Source organism: Lepus europaeus, chromosome 8 (assembly GCF_033115175.1).
Source record: "Lepus europaeus isolate LE1 chromosome 8, mLepTim1.pri, whole genome shotgun sequence".
NCBI lineage: Eukaryota > Metazoa > Chordata > Mammalia > Lagomorpha > Leporidae > Lepus > Lepus europaeus.
Window position 1 is genome coordinate 55,881,756 of NC_084834.1, and position 27,359 is coordinate 55,909,114.

Here is a 27,359-nt window from a genome sequence, read left to right on the forward strand (position 1 = left end):
GGCTGCTCATGAATGAGTGCATGAGGTGATCTGTACAAAATGTTTCCAACAGCAATATTTGTACCAGGAAAAAGACCGCATCAGATTCCATTGTACTTTCTTTATTTCCTGTAATAGAAAAATCAGTATGTTGACCAAATTGGATTTATACAATAATAAAGACAAAAGACCTGCTACATTAAAATGATGGATGGATTTGGTTCACTCCCCAAATGCCCTCATTGACACCCAGCTGGGGTTGAAGCCAGGCATCAGGAACTCAATCCCGGTGTCTCACATGTAAGGTAGGAACCTAATCATCTGGGCCATCCCTTCTGACTCCAGGGCCTGCATTACAGAAAGCTGGAGTCAGGAGCTGGGGGCAGGAATGGAATCGAGGTACTCTGATGTGGGAATGTGGGTTTCTTAACCACTAGGGCAAATGCTGGCCCCCAGTATTGAAAGTTTTGAGGATCTCAATATTTGTTGCTATATGGTAGCTTTCCCTCTGGGCATCAGTAATGCATTATTTATCTTAAATGCTGAGTGAGAAAAGGTGAATTATAGAAGATGATGCCATTTTAATAAAACTTATTAAGTGAAAGTTACATACAGATTAAGGAAATATACATATGCTATGAAACCTTTGTTCAATGGCAAGGAAATGAGAAACAAGGCTTTCAAGACAGTGGCTGTTTCAGGGTAGAGTGAGCCCTGAGGCTTCAGGTGGGGAGCAGAACCTGGCAGGGCTTCAACAGTTGCTCACGTCTGGCACGTGAGCGTAAGAAGGATCAGTTTATGTGTCAGCTTGACCAGACACAGGGTGCTCTAATTAAACTTTGTTTTAGGTGTGTCTGTGAAAGTGTATCTGGGTGAGATTAGCATTTGACTTTGTGGACTCAGTAATATTAACTATCCCCTCCGTTGTGGATGGCATCCCCCAAATCACTGAGGGCATGAAAAGAACCAAAGGTAAAAGAAGCAGGACCCAGCCCTTTTTGCTTGCTGCCTGCTGGCTTAATCTGGTACACTTCATCTCATCTTCCCCTGCACCCAGACTGACACTCAGGCCTTTGAGCTCAGGTGGAGCAGCACCGTTGGGTTTCCTGAGTCTCCAGCTTGCAGGCAGCCAACAGTGGGATTCCCAGCTCCATGAGTTGGGCATGAGCCAATTTATCATCACGGATTTCTTCTTAAATGTCCCACAGGTTCTGTTTCTCTGGAGAACCTGACTACAAGCAAGTGCATAAAGTTTCATATTTTGTGATGTTTCCTAAGTTACTTATACATTACGTATGTCCATGTTTTCATATCAAATATCACATAAAGAAAAAAGTCCTTGGCCTTAATTTTTGCAAGTTTGGGGTACACAGAAGCACGTACTTCAAACAGTTTGGAAAATGGAATTTAAAGATAAGCTTCTTTTGATGCAAAGACATTTTGCAATCCATGCATGGTTTTTTCATAATATGCATTTTTAAAAGATTAATTTATTGATTTGAAAGTCAGAGTTACAGAGAAAGAGAAACAGAGGCAGAGAGAGAGAGGGAGATCTTCCATCTGCTGGTTCACTCTCTAGATAGCCACAATGGTCAGGGCTGGGCCAAGTCGAAGCCAGGATCCTCATCCAGTCATTCCATGTGCGTGCAGAGGTACAAGGACTTGGGCCATCTTTCCCTGCATTCCCAGGCACATTAGCAGGGAGCTGGATTGGAACTGGAGCAGCCAGGACTCAAATTGGCATCCATATGAGATGCCAGCACTGTAGGCTGTGGCTTTACCCGCTACGCCACAGAGCTGGCCCCCATAATATGCATTTTCCATGAACACTTTTTTTTTTGACAGGCAGAGTTAGACAGTGAGAGAGAGACAGAGAGAAAGGTCTTCCTTTTTCCGTTGGTTCTCACCCCAAATGGTCACTACGGCCAGCGCTCTGCCCCGATCCAAAGCCAGGAGCCAGGTGCTTCTCCTGGTCTCCCATGCGGGTGCAGGGCCCAAGGACCTGGGCCATCCTCCACTGCCTTCCCGGGCCACAGCAGAGAGCTGGACTTGAAGAGGAGCAACCGGGACTAGAACCTGGGGTGCCAGCACCGCAGGCGGAGAATTAGCCTAGTGAGCCACGGTGCCGGCCCATGAACATTTTGAAGACCCTTCAAGTAAAGCTCAAATGAGAATAATAAATGCGGAATCATTTCAACCATAAGAATTGTTATTTTTAATATTTGCATATTTTTTCTTGATAAAGTAGTAAAGTCTTTGGGAAAAGCAGCCTTGTATTCTTTTGAATTACCTATCATAAATATTGAATCACATGCTTATTTGAATTGAAAGGTTAAAAATGAGAGAGAGGCCGGCGCCATGGCTCACTAGGCTAATCCTCCACCTGCAGCACCGGCACACCGGATTCTAGTCCCGGCCGGGGCACCAGATACTAGTCCCAGTTGCTCCTCTTCCAGTCCAGCTCTCTGCTGTGGCCCGGGAAGGCAGCAGAGGATGGCCCAGTTGCTTGGGCCCTGCACCTCCATGGGAGACCAGGAGGAAGCACCTGGCTCCTGGCTTCGGATCAGTGCAGCACACCGGCTGTAGTGGCCATTTGGGGGGTGAACCAACAGAAGGAAGACCTTCCTCTCTGTCTCTCTCTCTCACTGTCTAACTCTGCCTGTCATAAATAAATAAATAAATAAATAAATTTTTTAAAATGAGAGAGAAAATAAAATTGAGTGTATCCAGTGAACAACAGGAGCTCATAATGGGTTCCAAGAGCGCGATGGCCTCTGGCCTGGGTACAATAGAGAACTCAGCAGAGGACTCCTCTCCTGAGGAGGAAGGAAGACATGGACATCGGATGCCAGGAGGACGATGAAGGATAACAAGGAAAGTACTGCCATGGTGTGGACTGGAAATGCAGGAGGCAGGGAGAAGAGCCAAGAGCCAAGAGATGTTTCAGAGGTACCATTGATGAGAGCTGGAGAGCATCGGGGGGACAGAGGACAGAGAGGCGGTCAGGGTGACTTACCTCCTCTCTCAAAGATAATGAAACAGAAAGAGACAGAGAAGAGCAACCAACCCTGTGACCCAGAAGAAGTCACCTGGCTTCTGCCTATGGCCATCTCATTCTGCTTCTCCCATGTAAAATGATGGTGTTGGGCAAGGTGCTCCTAAGACCCTGGTTCTGATGTCCTGGGCCTTTGCCACAGAGTGCTTTTCCTCCCACACCCTCAATACACACACCTGCACCTATTTCTCATGTCTCTAGAGCCAGGGAGGACCCTTGAAAAGATCATAGCTTCTTTTTTTTTCCTCTTGTTCTCTTGAAATTTAGAGCTCATGAAATTATTCAGGACTTTATTAATTTTTCAGGTAAGAATATAACAAGAATGTTCAGTTCACAAAATTTAGCAGAGAAAAAGCAACTCATTTATTAAAGAAAAAAATCCTAAATTTACTTCAGAATAATATAAGTAATGACTGGTGACTCTGGGGTAGGGGCAAATTATTTGGGAGAATGCTTATCTATATTCCATCAGTTATTTGATTAGCAAAATTTTTCAGAAGGGTAATTTATTTCAAAGGCAGAGCAACAGATATATATATATATATATATATATATATATATATATAGAGAGAGAGAGAGAGAGAGAGAGAGATCTCCCATCCACTGGTTCATTCCCCAGTTGGAAACAATAGCCAGCCAGGGCTGGGCCAGCTGAAGCCAGGAGGCTGGAACTCTGTCCAGGTCTCCCATGTGGGTAGCAGGATCCAAGCACTTGGGTCATCATTCACTGCCTTCCCACGTGCAGCAACAGAAAGCTGGATTGCAAGTGGAACAGCCTGGATTCGAGCCAGCGCTCTGATAAGAGATGACAGTGTTTCCAGCAGGGACTTAACCTGCTTTGGCACAACTTTTGCATAGTGGAATTTCTAACTTCAGGTATAGAAAGTTGCTCGATAAATATTCTTTTATGCAAAAAATAATGTATTCGTTAGATGAATTATTTGTGTTTTAATAAGTGTAGAACTGAGCAAGAGTGAATGTGATGTTAGAATGTCATCCTTTAGGAAAGATTTTATTTCAGATAAATAATTTCCCTATATGGGGCAAACTGTTGAAATCTTTGCCTAATATATACAAAACTGATCTTCTGTATATAAAGAGAATTGAAAATGAATCTTGATGTGAATGGAAGGGGAGAGGGAGTGGGAAAGGGGAGGGTTGCGGGCGGGAGGGAAGTTATGGAAGGGGGGAAGCCATTGTAACCCATAAGCTGTACTTTGGAAATTTATATTCATTAAATAAAAGTTTAATAAAAAAAAATTTCCCAATATTATGGGAAAACAGTGATCTCATTTTTTTTACACAAAATGTGTTACCTGAATAAAGTATGCATTGGCTAGACTATACTTAGTGTCAAATAAGTTATTTTTAGTTTTCAAAGGAGCTGTTGAAGACTTCTGTTTCAACCTTTTTTTCCCCTACCTATTCTTATTTATTTGAAAGGCAGAAAGAGACACAGACAGAGATCTTCCATTCACTGGTTTACTCCCCCAAATGCCTGCAACCGCTTGGGCTGGGGTAGCCCAAAGCTGGGAGTCAGGAACTCAATCTGCCTTTCCCACAAGGGTAGCAAGGACCAAGCACTTGAGCCATCACTTTTGCCTCTCAGGGTGCACAACAGTAGGAATGCTGGTATCAGAAGAGGAACCAGGACTTGAGCCCAGGTACTCTGAGAAGGGATGTGGGCAGTGTCTTAACCAGTGTGCCAAACATTCCAACCCCAAGTTTCTGTTTCAGTAGGGAGACTACTGTTGTTTTCCTTTGATCAACCGCATTTCTTTTGTCTCCAGAGAACACAACTTATACACCTTTTATTTGTTAAATCAGTGGAAAAAAGACATGCTCATTCTTCAGCACTAACTGTAGTCATCTTGTTTCAAACGTGTGTATGCAGTTTGTTGGAAGAAAAGAAAGAAAGAAAAAGAAGGAAGAGAGAAAGGACAGAAGGAAGGGAAGGAAGCAGGAAGGGAAAGCAGCAGGAAGGTTTCCCTAACAAGCTGGAAAAAAATTTAATTTTCTTAGAAAAATGTAATCCATGGTGCTGTGGGGAAATGTTTGTCCCTGTATCATTCTCACTTATCATGCATGAAAAAATGTCATTAAAACGCTGTTACCACTTCCATTGTACTGCCTTTTAAATGTATCTTCTGTGAGTCCCCTCTGGGAGGAAAAACCCACTCATAATTCTCACACATGGTTTTTGAAAATCACTATGAAAGGAGCTCTGTGAAAATCTATACAGTTAACAGAAAAGTATGATTTGATAATTATTTGTGTTATCTACCCCATAGGTAACATTTAGTGAAATTTAAACCATTAGTTTCTGGTTTTCTAGGTAAAAATGGTGTTTTTTTTTTTTTTAATTGGTGCTAAGTAGTGTATTGCTTTGCAGTGGAATTAGCTCCAAGGACTGACAATAATTCATTCTTAGTCTTTCTTATGGGAAGAAACTAGCAAACATGGCTAAATGCTGAGGGGGAAAACAATCAATGACAGGGTCCTTAATTTCCATTTAAGTCCCTCCATTCAGTCCATTTTAGTTCTCTGCCTTGGAGGCTGACTGCTGCGTTGTGTCTTCATGCCTCTTCTACACCTCTCAAGAAATAACTGTTCAGTGTTGTGGCACAGTGGGTTAAGCTGCCACTTTGCAAAGCCTGCATCCTCTATGGGTGCTGGTTTGAGTTCGGGTTGCCCCAGTTCTGATCAACCTCCCTGCTAATGCACCTGGAAAAACAGTGGAAGATGGTCCTAGTACTTGGGCCCTCCACCCATGAGGGAGACCCAGATGAAGTTTCTGGTTCCTGGCTCTGGCCTGGTCCACCCCTGGTCATTGCAGCCATTTGAAATGGAACATAGCTCTCTCTGTCTCTCATTCTCTCTCTCTACCTCTCTCTCTCTCTTTCTCTCTCCCTCTTTCTGTTGCATTGTCTTCTAAATAAATAAATCTAAAAAAAAAAAAAAGAGAGAGAGAAATATACATTGACTCAATGACTAATTAGCTTACTGGACTTCCCTTGTCTCTTAACCCATATCAGGACTTACAGATGGAAGAAAATTTTATAGCCTGTATGTAAATTTGAGTCTCAGACAAACTGAAATGTTCAGTGTGCACTGGGAAGTTCTTACGTGCTACTGAATGGCTTGCAGGTAAGGAATTAAGAGGTTCCACACTCTACTAAATGGCACAGAAAGTGAACTCAAGAATGGGATTATTCACAAATAATGATGTCATCAGTGAAACACAACCAGGTTTATGTACAACTAGGAAAGAAAAAAGTATGACTTGGTTAGATTCATGTTGTGTCAAATGAAACAAAGAAATGTGAAGCAGACAAGTGATTCCTTAGCAATAACTGTCCACTTAATTAATCATGTGTTTGTCAACCCTCTATGCCTGGTCTCACTTGCTGTTCACCCTCATTGATTTTTTTTTTAACATTTTATATGTTTACATCCAATTATTCCAAAAGATGGCTAGAAGTTCCCTTACTGTAGGAGAAATTGTTTTCTTAAAATATCTTCTGGCCGGCGCCATGGCTCAATAGGCTAATCCTCCGCCTGCCACGCCGGCACACCGGTCGGGGCACCGGATTCTGTCCCGGTTGCCCCTTTTCCAGTCTAGCTCTCTGCTGTGGCCCGGGAGTGCAGGGGAGGATGGCCCAAGTCCTTGGGCCCTGCACCCACATGGGAGACCAGGAGAGGCACCTGGTTCCTGGCTTCGGATCAGCGCGGTGTGCAGGCCGCAGAGGCCATTTGGGGGGTGAACCAATGGAAAAAGGAAGACCTTTCTCTCTGTCTCTCTCTCTCTCTCACTGTCCACTCCGCCTGTCAAAAAAAAAAAAAATCTTCTGACAATGTTTTGCACTCAATTAATATTTAATAAATTTTGATTGATTTGGAAAATGCAATTAAATTAAATTGAAGAGTTAGATTAAAATTTCTTTCCTGCTTAAAGAGGACACAGATGGTTAGTGGAGAAACATTAAAACACAGAAAGTAAAGGACAATTTAAAAGTCATCAGAAATTCTAAACAGCCCTCCCCCTTTCCTGCCCCTAAAGATAGTTTTGAATTCTTGGAGTCTTTTTGCTGTGTTGGTTTGTAAGGGGGTTAATGGCATAAAATTATACATATTGATAATTTTTACTAACTGGGTATTATGAACTTTCCCATGTCAATAAATGTTCTTCCACAACATGACTTCTGTGGTAGTTCAGTCTTTAGAGCATTGTAACATCAGGAATCCTATTTAACATCAATATTGTTTCACTTCTAATTTTTTTCTATTGTAAAGTATTCTGTGAATATCCATGTTCATATCATGTCAATTACACATCACCATAATTAATCAGATGTCTCATGAACACGAGAGAAAGAATAGAATTAAATGGGTTTATATATCATCTATTGCATACTTGACATTTTCACACAGGGAAATTGCTAGTCTCTTGAGATCTGAAGTGTAAGAAGATGCTGAAATTTTATAGAAAGAAGTCTGTCTTAATAAACTAACCTCTTCTTTAGAGTATAAAATGAATGCAGAAAATCAAAACCTTACATTATTTAACAGTGTGGCAAACAAAATACAGTATTTATTTTTCACACAATTTACATATCCCAGTGAGTTACTAAAAGGAAATATGAGGGCCGGCACCACGGCTCACTTGCCGAATCCTCCTCCTGCGGTGCCAGCACACTGGGTTCTAGTCCCGGTTGGGGCACCAAATTCTGTCCCGGTTGCTCCTCTTCCAGTCCAGCTCTCTGCTGTGGCCCGGGAAGGCAGTGGAGGATGGCCCAAGTGCTTGGGTCCTGCACCTGCATGGGAGACCAGGAGAAGCACCTGGCTCCTGGCTTCAGATTGGTGCAGCGCGTTGGCTGTGGTGGCCATTTGGGGGGTGAACCAACAGAAAAAGGAAGACCTTTCTCTCTGTCTCCCTCTCTCACTGTCTAACTCTGCCTGTCAAAAAAAAAAAAAAGGAAATATGAGAAAGAATATTTGCTAATTCAGGAAACTTTGAAGACAAGTGCATTCTAAATTAACTGCATAAATGCTTAAATACCTTGATAGGTGATAATTGATCAATTTCATTCTTCTATCATAGGCAAAAAAAATGTGTTCCTTTTTTAAACTATAAAATTCTGGATTATGATTACTTACTTAATTGTAAAGTATGAGACTGGGACTATCTGTCACATGCAGCATCAGTGTGTTTAAATAATTCCATCACTAACACAAATGATGAAAAACACTCAAAAATAACTCAGACATTTAAAGGCATCCGTTCATGGACTAATTATTTTGACTCTTTTGCATCAGTTAGGCATTCCAGTAGCTGGTGATCTTTTTTTCAATCCTAAAACTTTATACGAGATAATACATTGATAAAGTAAGGTGTAAGGGGAAAGAATTATTGCTAAGATTACCTACCTCTTATTCAACTTGGTCCTTTGCTCCCAAGGTAGCTTTATACCGTAAATGTTAAGTGTGGCTTAACAAATATGAGTAATACAAGAAAGTAACAACAAGATAAAAAACTAAAGGCATTCAGGCCATGGGACAGTGACATTCATAAAGAATCTAAGAATTTTGCTCTGAAGAAGTTACAAATATTCCCAGCAGTAAACACTTTAATCTAGCCCTATACATTTAACCAGTTACTGCTTAACAGAAACATAAAGACCGTGGAGGTTGAGAGAAGGTAATGTTTAAATAAACCGTATTTAAACAGTGCTTGTTTCCATTCCACTAGGGTCACACCCTTCCCTACTTATCCTACATCCTTGGCTATAGCTAATGAATGTTCTGGTCAAAATTAAATTCCTGAGTAATTTATTGAGTGACAGTCCTTATCCTCAAGAATAGCATCCTAAAGGTAAGATGATTTGTAAAAGCAATAGTAATTGCTCACAAATATTGCATATTTAAGTATATGTTTTTCTGCCACTCTGTAGAGTTACTACACATTATTATCCTTCCCCCCCCAAAAAAAGAATAACTCTTCTACTTGCTTCCATCTCCTACTGCCTTCCCATTACAATGGTCAGCACTAGAAGCCTGCACTTGATATTCTTGGTTTGCCCATTGTGTGTTTTCCTCCAGGTCATTTGGCGGTACAAGTAGCAGCATAGCATAGCAGAGTTGGTTTTTCCAAGAGAATATAAGACACTGAGTTGAGGCAAGACTTGAGAGCATTATGCAAGGAATGATCATGGGTTTAAGCTGGGTGAGGGGCTCTGTGTGATAGAAAAAAGGGCAGGATCACTGGGTTGGAGGTTCTGCGAAGACTGAAGGATTGCTAGACTTGGGAAAATGAGCTGCATCTAAAGGGGGTGTGAGGTCAGAGAACGAAATACAGGAAATTGAGATGAGTGGGGGGTTTGGAGAGTGGTCGTGACAAATTCAAAGGTATGATCAGAGTGGGGACTAAGGTAGGCTGTAAGATGAGATACATGAAAGGAATTCAAGAAACTGAGAGGCCAGGCCGTTGCAAAAATCATCTACCTATATATCGAACCTTCAAAAATTAGTATAGGAGATGTGATGGAGAGGGTGACAGTGAATCAGAGGTTCACACCATAGAGAAATTAGGAGTGGCTCATGGATAGATGATTGCAACAATGAAGGTTAGTTGATAATATCATTTGTGATATTAGATTCAAATTTGGAGAGGAGGGAAGGGAAAAGTCTGGAGCAAGAACAAAAAGAGCAAAAAGACCTATTTAAGAAGGAGGTACCTTTCTCTGAAAGGAGGAGAGAACTTCCACTTTGACTATGACCTTGTCTAAATAAGATCGGAGTTGGTGGTTGGTGAACTCAAAAGGCTTCCATAGCCTTGGCAAGTCATGACAAGAACAGGGCTGGAAGGCAGAGGTGAGGGGAGAGGGTGCCCGGAGTCTGAAGCTGCTGTGAGGAGTGATGTACACAAATAGGTGAAAGGCCCAGGGAGCGTGGTCTCAGCAGACTTGGGCAGACCTGGTGCCATCAGAAGCCTGAGCAGCTAGGGTGCAGCAGGGCAAGAAGAGAGGATACTCAGAGCTTCCTGTGGCCTCAGTGGTTAGGTGAGGAGCCCAGGAGAAGTGCTGCCTCAGAGGCTTCTTGGCCCTGCTGACCAGGGGATGCGACCCACGTAGATGTGTCTCCTTCAATGTGTGCTGCACTGTCTTGATTCTCACTGGATGGGAATTTGTATTATCACATCCTCAGTAAGGGTAATTTGTAAGCATATAAACAAACACAAAGCATATATATTCAGCCCCAATGTCTGCTGATTCAATCAACTGTGGATTGAAAATTGAAAAAAAAAAAGTTGTGTTGCTTATGTGTGCTATGTAGTTAGGCCTATGATGGTTGAATCTGCACTGCATATGTACAGACTTTTTTTTCTTATCATTATTCCCTAAAAAAATACAGTATAACTATTTCTTTTGAGATGTATTTACTTATTTTAAAGTCAGACTCAGAGAGAGAGAGAGAAACACAGAGGGAGAGGTCTTCCATCTGCTGCTTTACCTCCCCAGATGGCTACAACTGCCAAGGCTGAGCAAGGTTGGAATCAGGAGCTTCATCTGGGTCTCCGACATGGGAAGCAGGTACCCAAGCACTTGGGCCATCCCCCACTGCTCTCCCAGGCCATTAGCAGAGAGCTGGATTGGAAATGGAACAGCCAGGACTCAAACTGGTGCCCACCTTGGATGCCAGCATCTCAGGCAGCAGCTTTACTTGCTACACCACAGCACCAGCCCCCAGTAAAACTACTTACTGTTAGGTATTATAAGTAATCTGGAGGTAATTTAAAGTATGTGGGGGGATGTCCTTAGGTTATAGGCAAATCCTATGCCATTTATACAAGGGACTTGAGCATCTGTGAATTTCAGTACCTGCCATGGGTCCTGGAACCAATCCTGCACAGATATCAAAGGACAAAGCTACACACTATGAAAAATTTTAGGAATCTTCCAGTAAAATGTTCTCAATCAGCTAACTTTATATATATATATATATATATATGTATATATTATATTGAAACTTCTATTAGGCAGTATTTTAATAAAATTATTGTATTAATAATTTATTGTATTGAAAGTTCTATTAGACAACTTTGGGTAGTATGGACATTTTCATGATCTTAAGTCTTCCATTCTATTAATATGAAATACCTTTGTATTTGCTCTTCTCTGTGTTGTTTGATTTCTTTCTTTTTGTTATTTTTTTAAATTTAATTTAATTTTATTTTTTTATTTAGTGAATATAAATTTCCAAAGTACAGCTCATGGATTACAAAGGCTTCCCCCCCACAACTTCCCCCCCACCCGCAACCCTCCCCCCTCCCACTCACTCTCCCATTCCATTCCCATCAAGATTCATTTTCAATTCTCTTTATATATAGAAAATCAGTTTAGTATAGATATAGATTTCAACAGTTTGTCCTCCCATAGCAACACAAAGTGAAAAAATACTGTTGGAGTACTAGTTATAGCATTAAATAACAGTGTACATCACATTAATGACCTAGATTCTGCAAGATTTTTTTTTAAAAAAAGATTGATTATTTTTCTATGTAATTTCCAATTTAAAACCAAGGGTTTTTGTTTTTTTCATTTTCAATTATCTTTATATACAGAAGATCGCTTTAGTATATACTAAGCAAAGATTTCATCAGTTTGCACCCACACATAACCACAAAGTGTAAAAATACTGTTTCAGTACTAGCTATATCATTGCTTCACCTTTGACAACCTATTAAGGACAGGTCCCACATGGGACGCAAGTACACAGTGACTCCTGATGTTGATTTAACAATTTAACACTCTTGTTTATGGCATCAGTAATCTCCCTAGGCTTTAGCCATGAGTTGCCGAGGCTTTGGAAGCCTTTAGGGTTCGCCGACTTCGATCCTATTCCGACAAGGCCATAGTCAAAGTGGAAGTTCTCTCCTCCCTTCAGAGAAAGGTACCTCCTACTTTGATGGCCCCGTTCTTTCCACTGGGATCACACTCGCTGAGATCCTTCATTTAGGTCTTCTTCTTCATCATCTTTTTTTTTTTTTTTTTTCCCCAGCGTGTCTTGGCTTTCCATGCCTAAAATACTCTCATAGGCTCTTGAGCCAGATCCGAATGCCTTAAGGGCTGTCAATCAGCTAACTTTCAAACCCTTTATAGTATATGATGACTAAGCAGCCTGTCTCCAATGTCATGCTCTTCAATGCCGGAAGCAAGGTATATGATTACGTAGAAAAACAGCCTGAAGCAGTAAGCCCAAACTCTGGACTGCAGTTATTTCTGAGGACCGGAGTAGGATTGAGGGGAGTGGAGGATGAGAAGGATCTGTAGATTTTACTCTACTTCAAGTTTATTTAAACATTTAACAATTAGAATGGATTCACCTGTTCAATTCTGATTTGGTGTGGCTGGTTTTGCTTGTTTCCTTCATTTAAAGAATTTCAGTATGGTCACAGTCTGCATCCAGTTTTTGACCAAGATATGGTGGTGGTGTTATTTCAAGAGCAAAAGGGTAATGATGAGCTTACCTTGAAGAAGGAAATTTCAAGGAAGTAGAGATTTTTGAGACTTGAAGGATGAAGAGTTTGCCGGGCAGACATCTAGAGAAAGGCACAGGCAGAGGGAACACACAGCATTTCAAAGGAGAGGTAATGGGGGGTAAGGCTGATAACTGAAACTTGAATTTGATGTAGAGCCCCCGACTTGTGATGGTTTGATGTAAGATCTTTCCTCTTTGTGATGGGGTAGAAGTGATACATGCATCAGTAGAAACTGCACTTTGAATTTTGGGTTTTTACCGCTTTTTTCTGTGGTAGCAATATTTGGTATGATATGCCATTGTGTTGTTAGGCAGTGAGCCACAGACCCCAGTCAGTCCTGCAACCTAGGGAATGTGAGGGGAAGCCACCAGGACTGTGCTCCACTGTGTACTATATTCAACAAATCACGTGAGTCAACATTTTATTACAAAATATGCTATGTGTTAGAGGATTTTGCCAAGCTGTAGGTTAACGTAAGTGTTCTGGGCATTGTTAGTGTAGTCTATGCATAGCTATGGTGTTTGGTGTGTTACATCTATTGAATGCGTTTTCAACATAGGTTATTTCCAACTTAATGATAGGTTCATGAGAATGTAACTCCACTGAAAGTCACAGAGCTTCTGTCTATGAGTTCATTTTAGGTCTCCACAGCATCATCCTACAGGTGCTTACTCCATTCTAAACAGTGTGAAATTGTAGGAAAAAAATAACTGATGCTTCTACTAATGATGATGATGATTTGAGATTCTGGAGAAAACATGTAGACTCTGGTCATGACTGTCTCAAATGATACATCTGGCTTAGATTTTCTATATTTAAAATCATTTCATTAATGACTACCTTAGGATCTTAAATTCTCTAAGGTACTGCTGATTTTTTTTCTCTACTTTGAACTTTATTTTACAGCTTGCATTTATATAAAAGTGATCCTTGAAAGCAGATCTAAACTATGAGTACAATCTTCTTATATGTTCTCCCCCAAAGTTATTCTAACTGGAATATTCCATTTTCCTTCCCATAACAGTTCTGATACATAAATCCTTAGTGTCTCTCAGTGCTCATTATGAGCTTTTATTATTCTTCCTGAAGTCAATTCATTTCTGGATATTAGGTTTTGGCTGAATTATCTCCAGAAGTGTCTTTGTGGGCATTTTAATGTATTTGGCCACAGTGTGCATCATATTTCTAGCCAAGGTTGAGCTGATTATTTAAGCCTGTCAATGCATTTTTGGTAAAAATCCACCTGTGATTCACTAAGCTGACTTTACATGAAAATTGGAGCCATTTATGGTTTGGGAGCCTGCCATCCTCCTTCTGGCGTGCAAGAAGCCTCTCTTTCCTTGGGGATTTCGGAATTTCAAGCTGCTAGCTGAACAGCTGATTGAGGAAAGTCCACATAAAACAAACAAAGGATCCCAAGGAAATGACTCCTTTTTGTTGCTCAGTTGCGATGACTAAAGTAGAACTTTTATAAGAAAGACTTTGGTGTGTAGGAATTGTTTGATACAGATACAAGTCTTTGATTGCTGTTCTTGGGCCATGCAAAAAGTATTACTTTCATATGATGCCAACAAAGTTGGACAAAGTTCCTTTTCCAGGAGAAATGACTGAGTCAAGATTCAAAGTTGACACTTTGCAATTATACTTTATACCATTCTCCTGCTTTTGCATACAAAAATATATAACCTGTCTCCTTTTTGGTTTGCAATATAATAACATAGATCCTTATTAACATAGATCCTTATCCTATAATCTCATCCTCAACTCACAAATTTTTTTAAGATTTATTTTATTATTGAAAAGGTAAATTGACAGAGAGGGAGAGACACACAGAGATAGTCCACCCACTGGTTCACTCACCAAATGGCCATAATGGCTGGGGCTGGGCAAGGCTGAAACTAGGAACCAGAAACACTATTTGGATCTTCCATTTGGGTGGCAGGAGCCCAAACACTTGGGCCCTCTTCTGCACATTAGTAGTGATCTGGATCAGAAGTAGAATAGCTGGGACTCAAACTGGTGCTCCCATATGGACTTAACCCGCTGTGCACAATACTGGCTCCCTCAGCTCACAATTATAACTCCATTCAAGGCTTGTATTCAAAAGCACACATTGTCAGTAAGAATTCAGTTGCTTACTGAGTTGAGTTTTTACATGGTTAGTTGGACTTTTCTATCCTTGAAGATATTGGTGTATTGGACATCAGCGCTTTCCTGAAACTCTCAGAGATATCACTTAGTATTCTTTCAGTGCTTATTCCATCACTGAGATGTGCAACAACCTTCTTTATAAGGGCAGTTACTTGACTTGACTCATTGATTAAGATGTAGGCCTTACCATGAAATTTTCTTCTTGGCATCTAAACCTCTTCTGTGGAGGATTTATTGCATTAAAAAAATCTATAGAGGCAAGTGGATTGCGTTTTTAAAAAGTGCTTATGTAATGAAGACAGAGTCATGTATATGCATGAAAGTTTGACCAGGACAGTGCAGGGGGAGTCAAGCATTATAAGGTCTCCTTGAAAACATGTTTCAACTCCACGTAGTTCATGATTTTTTGGATAGTATAATCTCTTCTCTTTCCTTTAGCCCTAAAATCTTTGCAGACATGATTATAATGTCTGGTCAGAAGTCTTAATAGTTGAGTTACATATTTCTATGTTCTGTGTGAATATATTATATTTTAACTTTTAATCAAAATTTGCATTAAAATAATACCATTGAGCATCCTGTATAAGTATTTCATACATTTTCAAGGTAAGTTATTCCAGGTAAATACAGAGAAGAGCAGAGAACATTTGAAGTCTTTTCTCCTATTTCTCTTTCCTTTGGTTTTATCTGAGCACAATTGCCTAATATTAACTGTTAAAGGATGAAAGAGTTACATTTGAAGATTAGAGACATCTAATGGGAGATGGGGAGATAGAAAGTTCATGGCTTAAAGCTATGGAGAAACACTGTCTTTTATGTATCCAGAAAGTGTAAGTGAGCTTCACTTCCCCTCCTCTTAATTCCTCTCTGGTTGGACTTGGGGCATCAGTAGAGCAAGTCTCACTGCATCCACTGGTGGTGAGAAGATAGTAGTGCTTCTAAACAAAACAAAAGAAGGCAAAGTGGTTAATCACTGACCCAGGAATAGGGAGACTAACAGACCTATCCTAAGTCTATTACCAAGCAATTCAGACTTTGGGATGGGTTACATTCAAAACCTATGAGATGTGTCTGTACCATGGAATGAATTTGACATAAAGGGTTCTGTGAGCTGGCAATATAAACAGAATTGCACTTAGGTTTTAATCAGCACTTTAAAATATGTCCTAAGGATTCAGCCCCAGTAGAATTAACACAAATAAGAAACGATTTTATCTCATTTCATTGAAGGTAAAAGTACAATGAGTGTGGAAAGCCAAGACACTCTGGCAAAAAAAAAAAAAAAAAAAAAAAAAAAAAAAAAAAAAAACCTAAATGAAAGAGAGATCCCAGTGGAAAGAACAGGTCATCAAAGAAGGAGATACCTTTTTCTGAAGGGAGGAGAGAACTTCCACTTTGACTATGACCTTGTCTAAATATGATGAGAGTCAGCAAACTCAAAAGGCCTCCATAGCCTTCGCAATTCATGACAAGAGCCTAGGGTGATTACTGACGCCATAAACAAGAGTGTCAATTGTTAAGTCAACAACAGGAGTCATGTAGGATCTCTGTCCTTAATATGCTGTACATTGTGATTTAATGCTATAACTAGTACTCAAACAGTATTTTACACTTTGTGTTTCTGTGTGGGTGCAAACTGATGAGATCTTTACCTAATATATACTAAATCGATCTTCTGTATATAAAGATAATTGAAAATGAATCTTGATGTGAACAGAAGGAGAGAGGGAGCGGGAGAGGGGAGGGTTGCGGGTGGGAGGGAAGTTATGGGGGGAAAAAGCCATTGTAATCCATAAGCTGTACTTTGGAAATTTCTATTCATTAAATAAAAGTTAAAAAAAAAAAAGTACAGTGAGTGGAAAGATTAAGCCATACTATTTTCCCTACCTTCCTTTCTGACATAGAATTTATATGACCCATCGCTGTCTATCCCATTTATAAGTGATTGGTATTCTTCTTCTCCCTCAAGGAAGGACAAATATAACTTTGAGGAACACATCTTTAAATAGTTTTCGGAAGAGGGTTGGCAGGGATCACAAGGATTAGGAAGAAGTAGAGTTGTTCTTAACCTTGCCAAAAATAGAGGCTGGACAGATTTGATTTCTGTGTGTTCACACAGAGAGGTTGAGGAAATGAACACTAAGCATCCACCCCACTTTTTCTCAAATCCCCAAACACAACAGTGTCTTAAGCCTCGAGTAGCAGACTTAGAGTTTAGTCACTCCTAAGATTGTCAATAAAAAAACCCTAAGTGCTTACCAAGTCCATATCTTGCTAGGTAGAGAGCATTGATTCTCTCTGGTACTGATTTCACCAAAAGATTGTATTAGCAGGCATGCAAAAGAATACTTGGGCACAGAAAAATTGATTAATAATGCATTTAGTCACGTGGGAAAGTTATTACAACCTCTTTAAGAATCTAATTTACTCTTGGAGTTTTCTGCTCTGGGGAGAGTCATGAATTCTTTATCTGTGAAATGCAATAATTGTCAAGAACTATGAAAGGTCTGAGATTTTACCCTACTTGTGAATTAACAAGGTAGTCAGTCATGGTTTCATGGATGCTGGCAGGAGGCATAAAACTCCTAGGCACGAGACAAAGAATAGTTAATTACACATAGCAGTAGTTGTAGCCAGAGTGTCAGCATTTGTGCCAGTTCCCCTTCTCTAAATGCCCACAGAGGGCCAGGAAGAGGGCCAGAGGAAACCTGCATATGCAGTGGGTTGCACTGCAACAGAGGAAAGCCAAGGTTAGGTAACCTGAATCTCTTATAATGGTCTGATAAGCCTATCTTCCCTTGGCCTGCATGAAAAGCACTATCCTTATTACAGCAGAGAGTAAACATATTTGCTCTGTTCTCCAAAGAGGAACTCTTTGTCTTCCAAGACTGTTCATCATCATCCTAAAAAACATAAGTCCTTGGAAAGATATTTCAGAACAAAGGTGGCCATCGTTCTGCTCATGAGATGTAGAGAAATGTGAGATCTTCAAGGAGAATTGTCTCCCAAGTATCCTAAGTTTCTATCTCTATTTTCTCAAGATTGAGAATTTACTCACAGTAGATACCCAGTTCTGTCTCTTATCCTATTTTCCATTCCCTCCTCAACTTGGGAACCTTTCTTGAAAATGTTGTTGGCAGATATCGATGGGGTGGAGAAGGGGCAAATTTAAGTTGGTTGGAATTGAAACTTCAGTAGCTGAGAAAACAAAAGTCAGAACCTCTACAGAGGAGTTGGCTCAAGTCTGGCTTGCTACTGGGCACCTCCTTCACCTTTTTTGCCTCCCCCCAAAGCATCTTCCTTTCTCTTCAATTTAACACACAGCTAGAATCCACAAAGTGGAGATTTCCTGTTACTGGAGGTTTTTCAAAAATGTAAATCCCTTGCAGCATTGACTGCTAGGTGTTCATGCACATTTGTGTGACTTTGTGGAAGACACTCCCCCTTTAACAGTTACGTGCACTGGCTGCCCTGAAGGAAGAGCAATTTGCCTGGCAGGAAATAGAAGGGCAAATGTGAACCACAGAGCATCTGGGGTACATCAAGCCTAAGAGATAACATTGTTGGGAGGATTACAACATCACTGGGTCCATAGGTGCCAGGGAGGCTGTGTATCATACTAGTGTAGAAAAAGATGGAGAGAAAGTAGTGAGATGCCAAAGAGAAACTTTGCCCATTCTCAGATTTTCCCTGGAGTTGGCAGGGTACCCGAAGCAGAATCGTCTCTTCTTCCTTCTCCCTCTCCTGGATCTCAAATATTCACAAACATTTATCTAATGTCTGCTGTTGCAACTGCCACTGCTATGATTATCAGTTTCTATATACTGAGCACTCGCTATATCTCCAGCTTTATGATTATGCCTGTGTGACAAGGTCAAATAAGACATTGTTCCTGCCCCTAGAAGAACTCACAGCCCAGTGGAGGAGACAGACAAGTCAACTGTCTTACAATCTGACAAAGGCTATGATGGAGTGGCCTCAAGATCAGACAGCAGAGGTGCTAGTTCTAGGACCTAGACTTCAGACTGTAATCATTAACTCCATAATGCACAAGACTGAACTGATGATAGCTAACACACAGCACCTACTATGCTGGGCACAGTTCTGTTTTCCAGGTTTATTTATTTATTTGAAAGGCAGAATTATGGAGAGAGAAAGAGGAAGAGAGAGAGAGAGAGAGATACCTTCCATTGGTGGTTCATTTCCCAAATGGCCACAATGGTCAGGGTGAGGCCAAGCCAAAGCTAGCAGCCAGAAATTCATCCAGGTCTCCCAGTACCATCTCCCACTACTGTATCAGGGTACATTAGCAGGAAGCTGGATCAGAAGAGGAGCTGGATCAGACCAGCACTTGAATGGGATGTGGCATCACAGGTGGTGGTTTAACCCACTTTGCCACAACGTTAGCTCCCAGGCATAGTGTTAAGTGCCATTGCTATAAAACCCTTATAGCAGTCCTGTGAAATAGGTACTGTGATGATGTCTTTTTTTTTTTTTTTTTTTTTTTTGACAGGCAGAGTGGATAGTAAGAGAGAGAGAGAAAGGTCTTCCTTTTTGCCGTTGGTTCACCCTCCAATGGCCGCTGCGGCTGGCGCATCTCGCTGATCCGAAGCCAGGAGCCAGGTGCTTCTCCTGGTCTCCCATGTGGGTGCAGGGCCCAAGCACTTGGGCCATCCTCCACTGCCTTCCCGGGCCATAGCAGAGAGCTGGCCTGGAAGAGGGGCAACCGGGATAGAATCCGGCGCCCCAACCGGGACTAGAACCCGGTGTGCCAGCGCCACAAGGTGGAGGATTAGCCTGTTAAGCCACGGCGCTGGCCAATGATGTCTTCATGTTTTAGAGGCTCCATGAGGTTGAGTAAGTTCCCCAAGGTCATGGAGCTTGAGAGCAGCGAGGGGAGATTTGATTCCAGGTCTCTGGCCTAGAGTATTTGTCCCTAGGTATCTCTGTATTCCATCACTGAAACAAGTTTGTTAACCATCTTAGAAATACCTCCATCATTTATAACCTATTTTGATGATAAAATAAATTTTGAGTGCCAAAGTTCAGACTCATGGAGAAATTTTCATAACATGTATTTTAAGTTAGGGAACTGCCTGGGGCTTCCTTGTCCGGTAAGAGAAGTACACATATCATGATAAATGGCTTACCGGGCACTGTAAATTCTGGGTAAAATGTACTATAATATTAATAATATTGATAATGCTAGTGATAAGGTCAAAGATGACACACTTGGGGCTTCAATTGTTCAGAGACACTGCATTTTCTTTTGTTGCCAACAAAATTCATGATGTAAGGTTACTTTAAGAAAGCAAAAACAAAACCCACTTATAAGAGAACTTCAGTTTTTTTTTTTAAGTTAACATCTGGCTTTTTAATTTTTATTTGACAGGTAGAGTTACAAACAGTGAGAGAGAGAGAGACAGAGAGACAGAGAGAAAGGTCTTCCCTCCACTGGTTCACTCCCCAAATGGCCGCCACAGTCAGAGCTGAGCCAATCCGAAGCCAGGAGCCAGGGGCTTATCCTGGTCTCCAATGGGGTGCAGGGCCCAAGCACTTGGGCCATCCTCCACTGCCATCCTGGGCCACAGCAGAGAGCTGGACTGGAAGAGGAGCAGCCAGGACTAGAGCCTGGCTCCCATATGGGATACCAGCGCCGCAGGCGGAGGATCAACCAAGTGAGCCATGGCGTCGGCCCCGAGAGAACTTCAGTTAGGACCTTTCTCTCTGTCTCTCTTTCACTGTCCACTCTGCCTGTCAAAAAAAAAAAAAAAAGTAGGGAAGCAATGCACTGTTTAGAACATTATACCTGCTCCATGCTCTTGCTCCCTTGAGAAAATCACTAAGACTAATAACCTTCATGCTTTAGTGCAAGAAGTACTATTCAACACTGTCTTCTCATTAGATGTGTTACAGACAGCCCTGGAGAAAGACGGGCAGGCAGAGGGGAGAAAGGGTTTGCCACCGTTCGTGAAACCGATTCCATAGAAGGGATGGCATTTTCTCAGATTTAGGAGGAAATTTGGAGACCATTCTCTCCTACCAGGTTGCTTTTACAGATCTCTTACTTTACTTGGACTTATCACAGAAGTTATGCCTCACTGACGCCTCAGTGGCTACCTCTTCTTGAAAAATAACCCATTTGAATAGCTGGATACTTTGAACACCAAATTTTTTTTTGTTCCCCAAATAAGAAATGAATTTCGAATGTAAGTTAAGCAAACATTTATTTAATGAATACATGGACAGCTGACAACACACTTGTGTATGCAGTAATAACCCTCTTTGATAGATAAATAAATAAATAAATAAATAGGACAAAGTTGACAATTTCCTCTGATCTAAAAATGAGCTTCCTTTAGTTTTCTCTCTGGGGTTTCATAACTTCCAGGGTCATGCGTCTTAAGACTATAAATGCACCAGGCTTGGGCTGGAGCAGCTCCCTGCATGCAGAAGTGTTGTTGTGAGTGTCAGGGGCTGAACCACAACCCTACCCCAACTCACATGTTGAAGGTCCAACTCCCCGTGACAGCTGTTGGCCTTGAGAGAGCTAATGAAGGCAGAATGAAGAGATTAGGGTGGGCCCTATTCCGATGACCAGCGTCCTTAGAAGAAGGGAAGGCTAGGACACAGGCACACAGGGAAGGCCATTTGAAGACACAGAGAGAGAAGACAGCCATCTGCCAGCCAAGGAGAGAGGGCCTGGGAGACAGCAGCCCTGCTGACACTTTGAACTCAGCCGTCCCACCCCGAGAACTGTGAGAATATAAATGTTGTTTAAGTCACCCAGTCCTTGATTCTGTGTATGACAGCCTGAGGAAAATAACACATGTTCTAATAGTAAGACCTAGTGACTCCAACATTCCCAAAGAGCTTCTATCCAGAGTCCTGTAAAGGCAGGTTCCTGAGCTTGTCTATGTCGTTATAAACAACCTGAAGGCTTCATGAGTTCACTCAACAGAACACATATTGAGTTTATCCTGTATATCAAGTACTGAGCTATGAACGGCAAGGACCGAAAGATGAGCCCCCAGGGGTGGTGCTGTGGTGCAGAGAGTTAAGCTGCTGCCTGCAATGACGGTATCCTGTATGGGAGAACTGGTTCAAGTCCCCGCTGCTCAGCTTCTGATCCAGTTCCCTGCTAATGGGTCTACGAAGGCAGCAGATGATAGCCCAAAGGCTTAGGTCTTTGCTACCCATGTGGGAGATGAGGATGGAGTTCCTGGTTCCTGATGTTGGCTTAGCACAGTCCTTGCCATTGCAGCCACTGGGGAGTAAACCAGCAGACAGAAGATTTCTCTGCCTCCCTCTCTCTCTCTCTAACTCTGCCTATAAAATAAATAAATCTTTTTTTAAAAGCCACAAAAATATGATCACGCAAGTATCTCAAATAAGATCCCTCATCACCCCCAAGGAATTCACAGTTGGAAGAGGAGACAGCCACATACAGAGTTCAGTTCAATATGCTGTGATCAGTGAGACTGTGGTCTGCACAGAATAGCTAAGGACTGAGGACTGTGGGAGCTCCGCTGGGATGTAGAGGGGCTGCCACATTGAGGGCCACAGCTAACCAAGTCTTTGGGGCAGAGTGGGAGCTCGCCAGGTGGATGAGACAAGACAGACAGACATTCTCAGTGACCTGGATACCAATGACAGAGGCAGGGAAGCAGGGAAATGTCCAGAACCTCAGGTAATGAGTGAGACGTGCAGGCTAACGGCACTCAGGATGTGTAATGAGGGAAGGTGGGAGCAGAGACTGAAGAATTAGAGTCAGTGGGGCATGCCAAATTTGGATTAGGGGCCAGTGCTGTGGTGTGGTAGGTTGGGCATCCACCTGCGGCTCCAGCATCCATATGCGTGACAGTTCGAGTCAGTTGCTCCACTCCCCATTCGTGCTGATGGCCTGGGAAAGCAGTGGAAAGTGGCCCAAGTGCTTGGGGTCCAGCACCCACGTGGGAGACTCGGAAGGGGCTCCTGACTCTTTGCTTTGGATTGACCCAGCTTCCGCTGTTGCAGCCATTTGGGGAGTGAACCAGCAGATGGAGGGCCTCTCTCTCTGCCTCTCCCTCTCTCTGTTTGTAACTCTGCCTCTCGATCAAAAAAAAATAAATCTTAAAAAAAAAAATTGGATTTAAATCTGAAAGCAGTGGGGGCATCGCCAGAGTTTTTCAAAACGAAAAGTCCTGATCACACTTGCTCTGAGAATGGTGTCTTTGGTGTGCGGAGAATCAAGCGGCAATGAGACAGGAAGGCTGCAGAGAAAGCAGGGGGCACAGAGGACCACAGGGACCTGAACAAAAGTGATGGTGCTGGGTGGAGAAGGCACTGCTGCTTTAGAGACCCTGGTATTCAGAGGTGGGATCGAAGGGGACTGTCAGGTTACACTGTGAGCACTGCAACACGTTCACAGGTGCAAACAGCAAAAGGCTGCCTACTGTGTGGTACTGGACAGGAGTCATTCTATTTTCCCCTATATCAATGTGTAAATGAGTATCATTGCTTCCTTAAACATACAGAATTATTGTCTATTTAACAAAATACTGATGATCTTATTTACTTTTTAAGAATTAATTTCAAAAGAGCTACATTTGGGGCTGGCACTGTGGCACAGCGGGTTAAGCCACCCGTTGTGATACCAGCATTCCATATGGGTGCCAGTTGGTGTCCTGGCTGCTCCACTTCTGATTCAGATCCCTGCTAATACACCTGGGAAAGCAGCAGCAGATGGCCCAAGTGCTTGGGCCCCTGCCACCCACATGGGAGATCCAGATGGAGATCTGTCTTTCTCCCTCTCTCTGTAACTCTGCCTTTCAAATAAATAATACATCTCTATTTAAAGGGGGGAGGAGGGGAAGAAGAGAGAGTGAGAGAGCAAGTGAGAGCTACATTTCCTTTCTTGTGTTTTGCTTACATTTGGGAGGATTGTTCCTCAAAAAAGTACAGTATAATTGGATGCAGTTAAAAATAGGTAAATGTTATTATATGTCATCCTAGCAAGTCTGGCATTTTTGTGATCCCTCCAAGTTGGACTTGGAAAGTCCTATTTGAGGCAATAGGAAATCTTGGAGAACACAGGCACCTGAATCTAATCTGAGCTTTCTCACTGCCTACCTTGAGTACTGGACAAGTTGACTCAGGCTGGCTAGGCCTCTGCCTTCTCATTTCTAAAAGGAGAGAGGGATTCATTTATTATCCCTAAGACTTTCCTTCTGTGAAGAACGACTGCTCTTAGATCGTAAGACACATTTTTTTTTCTTTTAAGTTTTAAAAAGAAGACTAAATTTTGCTGAAATCGATTTCTTGGAAAGTTTACCGAACTTGTCAGACGCTTTGGAGATTCACTAAAACAAACGACGCCTCGTGCGCGTTTAAAGCAGTGCTATTCTGGGGTACAAAGATGTTCAGGGAAATGACCTTAAACCTCTGTAGATTCAACCACGTCTTGCAGTGAGCAACACAACCAATGAGCGATGCTTCTGGAAACAAATCCGAAGAGTTGAGCGGAGTCATACGACTTCAGGAAAATTCACAAGCCCGTTGATTCCCTCTTCCCTTTCTTGGGAAACTTGTCTCTGCAGATGCAAAGGGGCGCTGGGTCCTCTGGAGGCGACAGCTAGCCGGGCGGGGCGGGTTCTCCCATGCCTCCCCTCCCCACCTGCCGGCCGGATTCCCTCTGCAGCTCTGTCTGATAAGGAACTGCTTCTCCCCCGCCCTCGCTCTCCTTCGCTCCGAGTAACGATGCTGTCCTAGCGAGTGATGCTGTCGGAGGCTGGAGGCCGGCGCGCAGGAGGCACCGCCGCCGCCGCCGCGGGGCCGGGGCGCCCTTCCCAGCGCCCGCGCCCGCGCCCGCGCCCCGCTCCGCCCCGGGCTTCTTCCTCGCAGCCACGGCCGCCGCGGCTGCTCCCAGGGGTTGATGGTGGGCGGCGGCGGCTCGGCTTCGTCTCTCGCCTCTAACTGCTCCACCGCCGGCCGCGCCGCCCTCGCCTCCTGCCTTCCCGCCCTGCGCCGCCTGGAGCCGCGGGAGGTGGGGAAGGGGCGCCGCCCGGAGACCGCGCGGCCGCGGCGGTGGCGGAGGCCGGCGGCCGGCATCCCCACGCTCGGACCACAGCCGGCGCGATGTCCACCAAGGTCAGGAAGTGCAAGGAGCAAGCGAGGGTGACCTTCCCCGCTCCGGAGGAGGAGGAGGAAGAGGGCGAGGACGAAGGCGCGGAGCCGCAGCGTCGTCGCCGGGGCTGGAGAGGCGTCAACGGGGGGCTGGAGCCGCGCTCGGCGCCCTTGCGGCGCGAGCCGCACGGCTTCTGCCCGCCGCCCTTCTCCCCCGGGCCGGACCTGTGAGTACCCCGCGGGGCCGGGGTCCGCGCCTCGGCAGGGCGGCGCCTGGGGCGGGGGCGGGCAGGCTCGTCTGGGGTCGCTCTGCCACGTGCCCGAGCCCACTGGGCACGGCGCGGGGCGTGCGACTCGGGGCTGCTTCGAGAGCGCAGACCTCGGGCCGGGGTCGTCCCTAGGGTCCTGCTCCGTGAAGGGACTTGGGGGGCGTCGTCCGGGGTAGCCCCGCAGACGGGCGCACACACACACCTGACACGCACCCCGGCGGGCAGGCGCTCCCTCCGCGAGACGTGGGGCGCGCGCGCGCGGCCGTCATGGGGGGGCTGAGGAAAAACGCACGTGGAGTCCCCGCGAGCTGAGCCCGGGGGCCAAGGCAGGGGAGGCGCCCGCGCACCCGGGCCGCTCACTTGAACCTCGAACTCCTGCCGGCGTCCCGGCGGGGAGCGGCCTTGGGAGCTTGGGTCCTTGGTCGAGGACGGGGCCAGGGAAGCGGGGTGGAGCGGGGTGGGGATACGGCTTGGGACACAGGGTGTGGGCCGAAGGGCTGCCCGGGCGCCTGGGCTCGCTGCGTTCCGTTCGCAGGTGGAGGGAACTCAGAACCGGCGCCGTCGCAGGTCTCCTGCAGAACGAGTGGGCGCGCGGCGGCCGCTGGGCCGCCTCAGTGCTAACTTTGGCTGCGGTTCCCAGGGTTCGGTGGCTGCTCCCTTTCTTTTTTTCTTTTCTTTTCTTTTTTCTTTTTTTTTTTAAGCGAAAGAGCTGTAGGCACTGTGGTGTGTGAAAAAGCGGCTTTGCTTAGTTTCCAGCCTTGGTGACAGCCTTTGATCAGTTGGGAGACGCAGAGATGATACAGAATGATATCGACTTGTCAGGGGTGAGGTGCTCTGTGCTCCTCTGGTGTCTCCCTTGGGCGTGTCACCGAATTTTCTGTCTTTTGGGGGAAGTTTAGTGCACCGACCCAGGTACAGAACTTGGACACACAGGGTGGCCGGGCGGCTCCAGTCCGCGCTGTGAGAGCCGGGGTCGCCCAGGGAGGGGACCGAGGTTCTGGAGCGCCCCCTACTGCCCGAGGGCTGCCCGCTGCCCGGGTCCGAGGCCTCCGGGGCGACACCGGCACGCACCACAGCGCCCACTTTGGCCGCGCGTGGCTGGCTCGGGGCTGGCGCCCGGCCTGGCTGGACTGGTCTGTAGAACACAGAAACAGAAATCAGTGGCTGGGAGCAGATCCCGCAGGGAATGATTCTGCTTTAAAATGAGCCCCGCGTGCCGATGTGGTTCAGTTATTGCTGAAGATTAGTGTGTTGTGGAAACAGCCCGGGAAAGGACGGGAAGGCATATTCTTTGGGCTGAAAGCGCCGTCAACTCGTTTCCTGCCTGCCTAAGATTGAGAGTTGTCCGTTTTTCCTTTTGCTAGACTGATTTTCATAACCTAACTCAATTTGTTTAAAATTCGTTTTTCTTCCACCTTAACCCAGACTAAATGGGACGCCTGAACTCTTACTTATCTGGGAAAGTAGGGCGGAGCAGCTATTGCTGTGCGCACGTTGGAAGTTTGAGGTCAGTCACGCAAAGCTCTGGGGCAGGTGCTGTTGCTGACTGCTAGTAGACCGTCTTTGCAGGGTGTCAACGGACTTTAGTAATTCAACAGATCCTAGTCGAGGGGCTCCCAGCCACTCGTGGGAGGTCCACTCTGATAAACGTATCTGTCCAAGGGAAGGCAACAGGCTCTTGCTGTTTAGTTGGGGCCTGTTACTTGGTAACATCAGACGGGCTTGACATCTGTCACAGAGATCAGCTCTCTGTTCCACTTTCAAATAGAATACGGCCACTGTTGTGTAGTAAACGGCATTTATTTATTGCTGTTTAAGAACAAACACAGTGGCCTTAGGCTGGACTCAGAACAGGATGCCCTGGGCTGTCAAAGTCTAGAGGCGTTTTCAGTCGACAAAATAGCACAGCTGAATTTAAAATTTTTAAAAGATTTTATTTATTTATTTATTTAGAGTTACAGACAAAAAGAAGGAGAGACAGAGAGAAAGATCTTCCATCCACTCGTTCACTCCCCAAATGGCAGCCACGGCCAAGGCTGGGCCTATCTGAAGCCAGGAGCCAGGAGCTTCTTCTGAATCTCCCATGTGGATGCAGGGGCCCAAGGACTTGGGCCATCTTCTACTGCTTTCCCAGGCCAGAACAGAGAGATAGATCAGAAGACGAGCAGCCAGCACACAAATCAGTGTCCATTTGGGATGCTGGCTTCGCAGGCAGAGGCTTAACCTGCTACGGCACAGTTCCGGCCCCTGAATTTAAAATTCT

At 44.2% G+C, this 27,359-nt stretch overlaps 1 protein-coding gene across 2 annotated transcripts in view; it reads left to right on the top strand.

Moving 5' to 3' along the window:
- The first annotated feature begins 24,839 nt into the window (after nucleotides 1-24,839).
- Nucleotides 24,840-27,359, top strand: part of TRPC3 (transient receptor potential cation channel subfamily C member 3) — a 90,468-nt gene continuing 87,948 nt past the window's right edge. For both annotated transcript variants that reach the window (XM_062199095.1, XM_062199096.1), the window contains exon 1: nucleotides 24,840-25,054. In XM_062199095.1, the coding sequence (XP_062055079.1) occupies nucleotides 24,840-25,054 (215 nt within the window). The remainder of the gene's footprint in view (nucleotides 25,055-27,359) is intronic.